Genomic DNA, 13,425 nt, shown 5'->3' on the forward strand with positions numbered 1-13,425 from the left:
TCTTTCAAGTTAATGTAAATATAGCTTTCTGCAGCACTCTGTGTTTTACATCCTGTAATATTGTGGACGTGTGTGTCTGTGAATGGATTAACAACTTCTAGATCTTTGGGATTTGGCGGATTGTTGTAGTGCAATTCGGGACACCTACCTAATCCTCCAAGGGGGTGGTTTGGGATGTGACAGATCATATCCCCATATGATTGGATTTCTTGGTCTAGGTCAGCCAATTGCCAAACGGGTGTAACCCGATGGGTTTGGAGTTGCTCTATATGGTTTCGGCCTGCTACGTGTTACGATAGTATTGGCAAGTCTTATTTAGATATATCAGACTCAATCAATCTTTTAAGGGTATTTTGGTCATTTTCCTTAGCCACCTCACTCGACCACTTTGAGATGGTTCAAAGTATTGACCGGGAGTTACACAAGACCTCCAAAGCTATAAAATAGATGTCATACACTATTCAAGGGAATCCGTTCATCATCACTACACATGCCTACAAGGTGACAGAATAAAGTGTTTACAGTTACCTTGTTTAGGTTTGTAACTCGAAATGTGAGAAAGGATCCTTTAGGGTCTATATGTTCATAATTTGAATCCCAACCAAACTACCCCATGGTAGATATATAATGTGACACCAGAAATTTTACCCTCTAGAATTGGAAACATGCTCCTATTACAAAACATATATCTTTAATATAATTAGCTCATTTATGTTGAGGAAGAAATAATATAAATATATAAATATATATATATATATATATATCATATTCATATCATACTATTATATAAAAGCACGTTGTGGCAAATCTTTCAGTTACCTATTCTACCCTTCATTCTTATCTAAAATTCCATTATTCAATTCTTAATCTTTATGTCATTCTTTCTTATAATTTCATAATCTTAGGTACCCTTAGTATTAATTATTATTGCTTTTAATTAGTGGCAAATCTTTCATTTACCTTTTGTACCCTTCAGTCTTATCTAAAATTACATTCTTCAAATCTTAATCTTTATGTCATTCTTTCTTATAAATTCTTAATCTTAGGTACCCTTGGAATTAATTACTGTTTGTAATTAAAATTAATTAATATTAATAATATGTATTATAATTTAAAGCAAATCTCTCCAATTCTCTCCATAAAATTAGATTTACCAAAAGTAATTCAGTTAACAATTATGGAGAGAAAATCCCTCCAATTCTCTCTCATAAAGTTAAGGCAATAAAAAAAAACCCTTAATTAAATAAGCTAGATATTCATTTTCTCTCTATCTCTTTTGCTTGTGGTTTTTTTTTTTTCTTTTCAAAAAATACTTCTTTATTCTCAACAATATCTCCCCTCTCTCTCTCTATTTGAATCCAAAAAATCTCAAAACATTTCTTGCTTTTTTTTTTTTTAAATATCTATTTTTATTCTTAATGATCTCTCTCTCTCTCCAATCCTTAGCAAATACCGATATCGTTTTCTGGCCGATCCCGTATTAGTGGGTTGGTACTGACAAGGGTGAAAATGTAAAAAAAAATCTAATTTTTAAACAAAAAAAAAAAGGTAAACCTAACTGATAGATCGATTTAGATCGGTATCGGCTGAGATCAATACCGATTCCTGGTCGATCTTGTATTGGTGGGTCAGTATAGACAAAGGTAAAAATATATTTTAAAAAAAATTAATTTTTTAGAAGAAAATAGGATAACCTAACCGATGCAATCTGATAAATACAGTCCCCTACCGGTATCGGTGGAGATGGAGATCGATACCGATTCTTGGCTGATCCCGTATCGGTGTATCGATACGGACAATGAAAAAAATATAAAAAAATATTTTTTTTAAAGAAAACAAGGGTAACCTAACCAATCCCGACCAACACAGATCGGTCTGCATCGGTTAGATTATCCTATTTTCTTCCCAAAAAATTATTATTTTTTAAATATTTTTACCCTTGTCCGTACTAATCCATCGATATGGAATTGGCCAGGAATCGGTATCGGTCTCAGTAGATACCAATCCGTGCCGGTCGGGATCGGTTAGGTTTACCTGGTTTTCTTTTTTTTTTAAATTACATTTTACCCTCGTTTGTATCAATCCACCGATGCAGGATCGGCCAGGAATCGATACCGATCTCCATCTCCACCGATACCGGTCCAAAACGATATGTATCGGATTACATCGGTTAGGCTATCCTATTTTCTTTAAAAAAAAATTATTTTTTTTAAATATATTTATACCCTTGTTTGTACTAACCCACCAATACAGGATCGGACAGGAATTGGTATTGGTCTCAATCGATACCGATCCAATTCGATCTGTCGGTTAGGTTTACACTTTTTTGTTCAAAAATTATATTTTTTTTATACATTTTTTTCGATTGAATTAGATCGGTATCCGCTGAGACCAATACCAATTCCTGGTCGATCTTCTATCGGTGGGTCAGTATAGACAAAGGTAAAAATATATTTTTTTTAAAAAAACTAATTTTTTGGAAGAAAATAGGGTAACCTAGCCGATGCAGCCTGATAAATACGGTCCCCAATCGGTATCGGTGGAGATGGAGATCTATACCGATTCCTGGCCAATCCCGTATCGATGGATCGATACGGACAATGGAAAAAATGTAAAAAAAAAATCTCATTTTTTTAAAAAGAAAACAGGGGTAAACCTAACCAATGATCGATCCCGACCAACACGGATTGGTCTGCATCGGTTAGATTACCCTATTTTCTTCCAAAAAAATTATTATTTTTTAAATATTTTTACCCTTGTTCGTACTATTCCATCAATATGGGATCTGCCAAGAACCAGTATTGGTCTCAGTAGATATCGATCCGTGCCAGTCGGGATTGGTTAGGTTTACCACTGTTTTCTTTTTTTTTAAATTATATTTTTACCCTTATCCGTACCGATCCACCAATACAGGATCGGCCAGGAATCAATACCGATCTCCATCTCCATCGATACCGGTCCGAAACGATTTGTTTCGGTAAATTAATATATTGTAACTTAAGTTAATAAAATATAAAATATAACAACTGTTTTCAATTTTGCTTTAAGGATTCTAACATATACTAATTTACAAAATAAGTTTTATTATATTAGAGGAATAATCTCAAAAGTTCAAACTGAAGAACTATGGTACAACGGGTGCACAAATGTAGCAAAAAGGTACACCTCAAAGGAGCAAAAGCAACATGCGAAAAATGTGCAAATGATGATACAGAGTATACATAAAAGTAAGATTCTAATTTATCAATAAATCAATACAACAAATATGTATTTTAATAGTATTTTAAATTAACAATTATTTCACATTCACAAGTACTTGGTAAAATTCAAGGTCTTAGATGACACAAACAATAATTGTGACAATATTTAATAACATTGAAACAATTACCGGATTATCTGCAGTTGAATATGCAGAATCAACAGAAAAGGTAAACAAATTATATTAAATTTTTTTTAAAAATTTACTAAAGTAAATAAATAAATTACTACACTTAAATATATATTTAATGTTTATTTTTTATTTTGTAGTACAAAGAGTCTTTAAAGTCTTGCGTTTCTCAAATATATTGTTTCTACTTCAAAATTGATGATAAGAACTATTCAAGTAGAACATCCAAAAGAATCGTTGCAGATACACTCAAGAAAAGAAATGCGAAAAAGAAGGAAGTCATTGAATTAGAAGACAATAAAGATAAAAAAAAAGAAGAAGATAAAAACTGAGAATGAATAGATTTGGAAAGCTAAAAGGTATAGCTACAAACAGTGTATTTAGAAGTTATTTAAAGATTGATGATAATGAATAATATAAATATTAACGATAATAGCATTTTAAATTTATTAATCTTAAATTTTACTTCAATTTCTTTTTTTAGGGAATGATTTTAACTTCAAAATAAAGCTAACAATAGAATCACAATAACAAAAGATCAAGAGTTTTATTGTTTTTCTATTTCGTTTTAAGCATCTTTCTTTGAAAAACAACATCTAGAATTTAAATATGGGTCTTAATTAATTAAACTATAATAAAACGTAGCATTATACAAATTACTACAAATCAAAACAGGATACAACAACCACTACATCAACAACACAACTATATTTTCATTTAAAAATCAATGATAATGTAAAGAAAAGTATATCATGATTCTATAAATTAGAATCACTAATATATCTACTTAGAATCCACGTATGGTCACACGTGCATTTGCACGTACACCTTTACTAGTGTATATATATATATATATATTCACAGATCAAATAGAGCCTGGCTCAAGGTCCATGATGGTCCCGGACAATCTGACCCAAGCCCAATCCAAGCCCAGAACTTGGGAATGGGACCATAAATGCCTGACCCACGGCCAAAACCTAGTACTTTGGCTGGTGTGTTCACAGTTGGAAAAGGGACAAAACTAGCTATGGGGTATTTTTATGAGGTTCAGGAAAAGCTGGAAAGGAAAGAGAAGAAATCTTGTGCAACGTTTCTGGGAACCATGGGCTTTGGATAGTTTCGGTTTGTCTATGCTTTCATCTGTCCAAATAATTGTTGTTCCCATCATCCCAATGGACAATCCGACCCGAATTATTGTGTGTGAGCCATGCATTGTACTCGGGCATTTGAACCTTCATTCCTCCACAGTTGGTTGCGGTCCAATGGCTCCTTAACATTTGGTCATTTTGATTCGTTTACTGCCCTGCCTAGTTCATCTATCTACATCTCATGGCTCGACAGGTCTTCGATGGAAGAAATCTACAAGTTAGAGTCAGGGGTGTCAATCGGTTGGTTTAGACTGATTTCGTGTGAGAATGACAGAGTCCAAGACATGATTCAATAAAGGTGCACTGGTTTTGGTCCGATTTCACCAATTTCAGTGTGAAATGAATGAGTCTAAAACATGATCCAATAAAGATGCACCGGTTTTAGTTCGATTTTGATTTAAGTTCGATTTGATTTTAGTTTCAATTTAGGTTCGATTTGATTTTTATTTTTTATCAATTTAGGTTCGTTTGGTTTCGATTTACCATGTAAATATATTAATAAGACAAAAAATGTGTTTTGATATGAAATTTGGGCTGTTATCTGTTTATTATTAGGTTATTTCATTCGATTTTTAAGCTTGGTTCGGTCTTATCGGTTTCGGTTTAATTCCGATATCACAAAAGTCCAGCCCAGCCCAAAAACAGGATTGAATAAACTCAAACGGGTTCGGTTTGTTTGATTTTGACGGTGTGGCTCGATTTTACCGGTTCGGGTTAGGTTAGACAGTTAGACCATGCCGATCCCACTTGTCAAGAGCTTCTGTAACTGAAGTTTATGAAGGGCGTACGCGTCGATTGTTAATAAAAACTTAACACCTGCTATCGTTTGGGGAAGCCACAGTTGCAATCCTCAGCATTAACACAATTTATGTGTTCCTTTAAAAGGAATGGAACTGATTTCTAAAAGCCTGTTTCGTCTTCCAACTCCATTTGAAGCTTTTATTTCACTCAGCACTCAGAAACTGGTTCTCTTCGATCTACATTCTCGTTATTTGGCGCTGTTAGGAACCTCTGTTGAGGATGAAGGTGGGTTTTGCTTATTTTGCTTATTTTGCTTATTTTGCTTCTCTCTCTCTTAAAATCTCTCTTGAAAGAAGCTAACAGTTCTTTTCTGTGGGTTTTAATGGTGTGGGATTAAGAAGGGTCCAGAGAGGAGAGCCCAAGCTCATACATCATCTGAAGAAGAGAAGGTGGGAACAAGGAAGCACAAGACAGAGAACAAAGCCGACCATAAAAACAAGAAGGCAAAGCCTGAGAGTGGAGACAATGGACAACCGAAAGGAAAGCAAGCAGACGATATCGCTGCCGAGTTCGAGGAGTTCTGTAAAGCAACAAGAGAGCACCTCTCCATCAAACAAATGCAAGCAATACTTGAAGCTAATGACCAGAACCCCTCTGATTCTGATGATGCAGTTGTCCCTCAATGGTTTGTTTTGTTAATTAAACCTTGCTTTACTCCGTTATTACTTTCCAAACTCTTTCTTCATTTTTGGGTTAAATTTGTACCAGCCAAGACGCATTGTTCTATGGACCATTAGAGAGATGCCCAGTCTGTAATGGCTCTTTTGAATGCAATCGATTCGAGTACACTTGCAGTGGCGTTTCCAGCGAGTGGTCTAGTTGCCCTTATACTACTACGGTAGCGCCAAGGAAGGAAGAGGCCCTTAAAATTCCCAACGAGCTCAGAAACTCCCCTGCTTTTGACGTAAATCTTGAACCTAACTCTTAAATCAATTTTAAATTTTAGAACAATTGCTGCTGAGCATAGTAATGGAAGATGGGTTTTGTTTTGACTAATCAGTTGATTAAGAAGTACCAAGAACCAGGCAACCGCTCTCACAGGACTCTAATCCCGAAGGACAAGCCATTTATGGGGATGACGATTGCTTTGTCTGGTCGCCTGAGTAGGAATCACGTGAGTCAACCTCTTTTCTGTCTGTCTTGGTCTCTAATTGCTAATTATGAGCTAACGTTACTTAATTATAAATATAAATGCAGCATCACTGGAAATCAGAAATTGAAAAACATGGAGGGAAGGTTTCTAATACAGTTCTTGGTAATGTCTTCTACTCACCCTGTAAACTTGTGTCTCCGTAAGTGTGGTAATTAATAATATCTTCTCTCTTTCTTCTCATAGGTGTGACTTGTCTTGTTGTAAATCCTGCTGAACGAGAGCGTGGTGGTTCATTGAAGATCACTGAAGCATTGTGAGTATACAACGAATTCCAATCAGTTTGATTTCGTTTGTCTTCAAAGCTTTAATCTTTCTATGAAAAACCCATGTAGGGAAAGAGATATACCAGTGGTGAGAGAAGCTTGGTTAGTAGACAGCATTGAGAAACAAGCCCCACAGCCTCTGGAGGCATACGATGTCGCAAGTGATCTTACTGCGTACGGCAAGGGAATTCCATGGGACAAACAAGATCCTAGTGAAGAAGCTCTTGAATCCTTCTCAACTGAGGTATGTTACAGTCCTCTGTTTCTTTTTTTTATTTTTTTATTTTTTTTTTTTTATTTGATAAAAGATAATACGGATTAGATTAAATTAAAGTCTGAAATACACACAGCAGTCCTAGTACGTCTTGCTTGATTTGTTAACTTATGAGCCAAATACACAAGTTCTGTCTTTTTTGGATAAGCATGAATTTGCTGAAATCTCCCAGCAAAATGCCTAATATCCAATAAGATGGTGAACATAGCTCACGACTATTCTGTTGTTCATTGGATTCAGCCAATGAACTAGGTCCTTGCAATCAGTCCAGATGTTGAGAGATATGTTTTGAGACCCTTTTATTTGCTGCAGTCCTCTGTTTATTTGCTTCCTTCTACTGTTGTAAAGTGTCAATCGGTCGGTTTGGGCCAGTTTTGGTTCGAGATGAGTTAGTTTCGGTGTAGGAATGGTGAAACCGAAACCAAACTTTAGTTTTGAGTTGGTTTTGGGTTTACATCGGTTTCTTGTATTAGTTTGTTATCCGGCTTCGGTTTTTGGCCAGATTTCGATTCTTGTATCAGTTTGCTATCGGGTCGGGTTGTTATCGGTTTTTTATCGGATAGATTGGTTTGGGTTTTGGTTTTGGTTTGGTGTCGGGCTCTTTTGCTTTTTCAATTTGGTTAATAAGACTTTGGTTCGGTTTGGTCCAAACCAGTTTACCCAGTTCGTTCCCAATATTGACATCCCTAACTGTTGGAAATGGTTGTGGATTTGCAGCTTAAGCTTCATGGAAAGCGAGGTGTATATAAGGATACCATGTTGCAAGAGCGGGGTGGGAAGATTTTTGAGAAAGATGGAATTTTGTTCAATTGTGCATTATCTCTTTGTGATCAAAGAAGAGGACTGAATGAGTATTGAACTCTACTTTTATTCAAAATTTTAATTTTTGGTAGGAGTTTTTTCTGCTATTCTTTATGCAGATTTCTGATACGTTTTAAATCAAATATGGATGGTTCAGTTATTGTATCATGCAATTGATAATGGTACCTGAGAACCACTTGCATCTCTATTATAAGAAGGGTAGAGCAGGTGATGATGCTAGAGCTGAAGAAAAACTGGAGGAATGGGATAATGTTGACAATGCAGTGAAGGAGTTCACCCGGATTTTTGAAGAGGTAACTGGAAATGAATTCGAGCCATGGGAGAGGGAGAAGAAGTTCCAGAAGAAGGTGGCCAAGCTTTATCCCATTGACATGGTAAGGCATCTCAATTCTCAAGCAAGAACTCTGTCATGAACTGTCTTACATTTGACAAGCTTCTTCCTTGGATAGGATGACGGCATCGATGCTCAATATGGCGGCCTGAGTCTTCGAAAACTTGGAATTGCCGCCACACACTGCAAACTTGAACCGTTTGTTGCGAATTTTATGAAGGTTTTATGCAGCCAAGATATTTACAAGTGAGTAACCATTCAATTTGGAGGAGGGGTATTATTATTTTGGGGTTTTATCCCTTAAAGATTGCAATTTGAATCCAGATATGCTTTGATGGAGATGGGACTGGATTCCCCTGATATACCTACAGGGATGCTTACAGAATTGCACTTGAAGAGATGTAAGTGATGGTTGCCCCAACTTTCCCTGAATCACTATATTGCATTTGAAGAAAATAAGTGATGGTTGCCCCAACTTTCCCTGAATTATTATATTGCATTTGAGGAAAATAATTCCCAGAGTTAAATTCTCCAGGTGAGGAGGTGCTCCTTAATTTCATCGAAACTGTGAAATCAATCAAAGACACAGGGCCGAAAGCAGATGTTATTTGGTGGGATTTCAGCAATAGGTGGTTTACTCTCATGCATTCTACCAGACCCTTCATTTTCAAGGATTACGAAGATATCGCCGATCATGCAAGTGAAACCATAACTATCTTTCATACTCGAAATCGTTCTGTTTGAATTGGATTCAAATTGCTAATTAATATGTAATGTTGTATTGCTGACTTTGTTTGGAACCTGCAGATGGCTTCTGCATTAGAGACTGTAAGAGACATAAATGTGGCTTCACGTATCATAGGGGACATGACTGGCCCTACCATTGATGATCCATTATCCGAAAGATACAACAAACTCGGATGCTCGGTGGTTCCGGTGGAGAAAGATTCTGATGATTACAGAATGGTTTCTACTTACCTGGAGAAGACTTATGAACCTGTTCAAGTTGGGGACATTGTAAGGTCCTTACCCTCCTCCCACTACTTGACTACATGATAAGAATTAGAACTTCATTTTATTTGCAGGGCTATGGAATCTCCATTGATAAGGTTTTTTCCGTGGAGACGGGTGCTTGCCCTTACGAAGAAATCAAGAATTTACCCAACAAGGTCCTCCTATGGTGTGGTAGGATGATGTTCTCTGTGTGTATGATTATATTGTACTTTTCCCTAGATGGGTTATACCATTTCATGGATTATCGATTGTTGATTCTTTTTACCAGGTACTAGAAGCTCTAATCTGCTCAGGCACTTACATATAGGGTTATTGCCTGCAATATGTTCACTCCCCGAACCAGGTTATATGGTATGAAATATGACAATTCTGTGCATTAATCAGTGTCCATAAATCTGTTCTGTTGTGTTTCTAAACATGGTTAGTTGCATTTGAAATGAAACCACAGTTTGGCAAAGCAATTGTTTGTTCAGATGCTGCAGCAGAAGCCGCTAGATATGGCTTCACAGCAGTTGACAGACCAGAAGGGTTCTTGATCTTGGCAGTTGCATCACTTGGTGATCAAATCATTGAGTTTAAAACCCCACCTGAGGTATGTCAAATCTACTTATTTAGCCTTTCTCAAGAACCATTTCTGAATTGAATTTGAATGTATGTAATGGAAGGATACGAAAACATTGGAAGAAAAGAAGATGGGAGTGAAGGGGCTGGGGAGGAAGAAAACTGATGAAACAGAGCACACCATATGGAAGGATGACATTAAAATTCCTTGCGGTCGACTAATCCCATCGGGAATCAATGAGAGTCCTCTTGAATACAATGAGTATGCAGTTTATGATCCCAAACAGGTATTACTGTCATCAACAATCAGTTATGGAGAGCTGATAGAACGCGTTAGCCTTTTAACTTATCTCATACGTTAGATTGAGCCCTATTAAGCACATATCATGTTAATTCTTTTGTCAATTTGATTCTGATATGCAGGTCAGCATAAGGTTCGTGGTGGGAGTAAAGTTTGAAGAAAAGGGCGTGGTGATGGATACCCAGGAGTAAATGCAAGTGTTTGGGAAGTGTGAACATTGAAGGAGAATTGAAGCGTTGTACATATTCCTTTTTGTTCTTAAGCTTGGTCCTATTTTAACTTGTGGAAAGCAGGAAAAATTATGTCTGTTTTCGTGTGTGATAGTGGTGGTTCATTTTGATACATTTCGAATCACATCTCTTCTGTAAATTCTCTGTTTTTTGTATATTTCAATCTTTCTTCTCTCTTATCACATACACACATAAAACCCTTGCTGCTGCTGTTGCTGCTATTTAATCACTTCCACCATCTCTGAGGGACTGAGTAGTCCTTAAAGGGGAGAAACCTGCAAGCTCTGGTGGCATGAGTCCAATCATCATAAGGAGATTGGAAGCGACATTCGAAACAATTGATGCTCGCTGCCTTAATGGTTTCATCGGAATGGCATTGGAAACGTCGGCAATGGGTAAGAGGCAATTGGAGAAGAGAGTGGTATTGGTCGCAGTGATGCAACTCTCCCAATAATAATGCGGTGAAGGGATGCCCTCGATGGTCTTCAAATCGATCTCAAAAAGATCGTCGTCGTCGTCCTCTATCTCCATTTTTGCTAATTCTGTTACTGCTACATTGCCATGATCTTTTCCTTTCTCTGCGTAACCTTCTATAACGATGGATACCTGAGAAGTCGAACCCATCATCGCTCGTTCGTGTCTACTCAATAGGCATGACTCGAGTTTTTATTTTGTTGCAGGGATTTTTGGGACAAAGGGTGGGGGAAAGGTGGTGGTAAGTTGAACGATCTTCAACTAATCTACAAAAGACAAAATTAGGAAGTAAGTTTTCAAACATTAACCAAACCCTAACGTCTCCACTGTCCAAGTGCGTCCATGCCTTCTTCTCTTTCACGGAAAAGGATTCTCTCTCAACTCCTCTCCATCCATAGAATTGGGATCTTTATCCTCAGCAATTTTCTGTCCTTCCAGTTCTCCTACTGTCCCTAATAAGGGGACGCAATGACCATTCCACCTATGCCTGAATAGTTTGTCCTGGTGGGATCCACCCCCTCTTATTATAGACACTAGGAAATTGGACCAGGTAGGAGATAATTTTCTGGGGGGAGGATTCGGACACGCATTCCATCCCAAGGTGTTGATAGGTGTTTGAATGCATGCTAAGTCTTCCCAGCCATTTGATGAGTGGTTGGAAAGTAGTTGGACCCCCAAGTAGTTGGAGAGGATCATGGTTGACTTGGAGGTCGAAAGGACAAAAAGTTCCATAACAATATATATGAAGTTAGTGGTCCTTGTCTTAGTAGCATTCTATTGTTGTGTCATTGGTGTTTTTACTTCCTCGTCCATTCCTATTCTCCCAATATTGGGTATATTTACGATGATGGTCCTCCCACTCATAGTCTTGGCCAATTGCATGAGCCCAAGTCAGAAGGTACAGGCTTGAGATCAAATCTCTCAAGATTATACTAGAAACCTAGATTTTCATACTAGACTTTAGGTTTTAGTAAATAAATTTCATTGCAATTCAGATATTGTTTCGAGATTGTTATGGCAGAAAATCGTTCATACAACATGTTGACCTGCAGACAGTGATTGATCTGCAATTGAAAGGGAAAGAGAACACTAAAGGTGGCCGTAACGGACTCTGACAGGGATTTTTCGATGCCTAAGTCGGTTCTCTAGTATCAATTAAAAATAACAAAGCAAATCGTGTAACTTAGAGATCAATCATACCTGCTCGAATGAGGTCTTATTTATACTGTGGTACCTTATGGTGTGAGGCGGTGTTCAGAGTTCTTGGGTACGTCATCTTCCCAAGTTACAGTTGTGCCATTATGAGTGTACCATCTAAAAATTAGCTTAGAGAAGTTCTGTGTGAGTTCAGCAAGATCCAAAAAAACAAGGTAAAATGTTCAACGGAATTGAGGGAAAGGCTTGTTTGGTAAAAAGGTCAAAAAGTTTTTTGTTGCAGCACCATATCTCCTTTAATTCGATATGATCTGCAACCGCAGTCTTCCACCCTTGAAGAAAGCCACAAAGCTCTGCCTCCATGTCATCCTTAGATGCTATCCGACCGGTTTTTATTACAATTCGTCTTCCCAAGTTAGTAGTTTTCTTTTGGGAGACGGGATAAACATAGAGAGTCCTGTTATGGGAGGTTTTCATTTGTGGAATTCCTGGAAATATTTTTTTGCTTATTTGGGAGTTCAATCTTGTTTTTGTAGATCTTCTTGAGCCGTTAAAGTGAGGTGATGCTTGTTTGCTATTCTGAAGTAAGATGCTAATAGTAAGTGTTTGATTTGGAATTGGTTTCCATTTGGGGAGTGATTACCTGGCATGGGGTCCATCTCATCAATATTCTCCAAGATCTACATTGTCCACATGTCGCATTTTGAGTGGTCGACTAATTTATTTTACACGTATCAGAAGCCCCAAACTCCCTCAATTCAAATATCAGTTGCGGGAGTACCTTCTCCAGGTGTAAACTGCTCTGGATATTTCTGCAAGTCGTAAGGTGAGAGTTAATGAAATGGTCGTTGTCTCAGAAATCCACAAAACTTCTGACAGATGTCATTGGAGCTTTTCAAATTCTAGGGGCTCTCAATTTCCCTGCCTGTCATTTCTGCGCGCTTCTACTTCTTCTCAGGGAGTCAAAGGGGCTCCGACACATCGGCCTAATCTTGTGAAATCCGAAAAAACTGTATATCTAGGCCGTTAGTGTAAGGCCATCTAGACCATTGCATTAGCTATATAAAGAGACCTTTTGCTTCCCTCACAAGCTTTTATTTTTTGCATTCAATCTTCCCCGATTTCTTCTTTTGGGTTTTATATTCTCTAGAAGTTGTCGTGCTGCCCTTCGCCTTCTATCAACTCGTGGTCAGAGTATTTTGCTTCGTTCTTCATGTTCTTCCTGACTTTAATTGATCAGTAAGTTCTTTCTTTGCTCTCCCTTCTTCAAAATGTTTGGCTCTAGTGACTCTACCTCTAATAAGGGACTGGCCAAGGGTGCTTCTGGTAGTGTCCATAGTATGGGTTCGGAATTTGATTCTGAAAAAACTCTTTCTCCTTCTATTTCTTCCACTGGAAGTCACAAAACCCATTTCTTGAGGGTCCTAGACCTGTTTTATCAAAAAAGAAAATGCTTCTTGGAAAGCGCCCGAAAGGGGGAGGTAGGAAAGGTTGGTGTCTCTAATACTTC

The 13,425-nt window shown here is 37.4% G+C and overlaps 1 protein-coding gene across 1 annotated transcript; it reads left to right on the forward strand.

Annotated features, from left to right (window-relative positions):
- Positions 1-3,338: 3,338 nt before the first annotated feature.
- LOC122650604 (protein ADP-ribosyltransferase PARP3) lies at positions 3,339-10,247 on the forward strand. Its single transcript, XM_043844005.1, has 18 exons — positions 3,339-3,428; positions 5,676-5,962; positions 6,046-6,241; positions 6,338-6,451; positions 6,535-6,592; positions 6,674-6,743; positions 6,823-6,997; positions 7,745-7,878; positions 7,986-8,223; positions 8,299-8,426; positions 8,505-8,581; positions 8,716-8,876; positions 8,988-9,197; positions 9,266-9,365; positions 9,463-9,545; positions 9,643-9,786; positions 9,860-10,042; positions 10,179-10,247. Exons 1-18 carry the CDS (start codon positions 3,339-3,341, stop codon positions 10,245-10,247), a joined length of 2,517 nt encoding a protein of 838 aa, XP_043699940.1.
- Positions 10,248-13,425: the final 3,178 nt, after the last annotated feature.

The sequence above is a fragment of the Telopea speciosissima genome, chromosome 2 (assembly GCF_018873765.1).
Source record: "Telopea speciosissima isolate NSW1024214 ecotype Mountain lineage chromosome 2, Tspe_v1, whole genome shotgun sequence".
Lineage (NCBI taxonomy): Eukaryota > Viridiplantae > Streptophyta > Magnoliopsida > Proteales > Proteaceae > Telopea > Telopea speciosissima.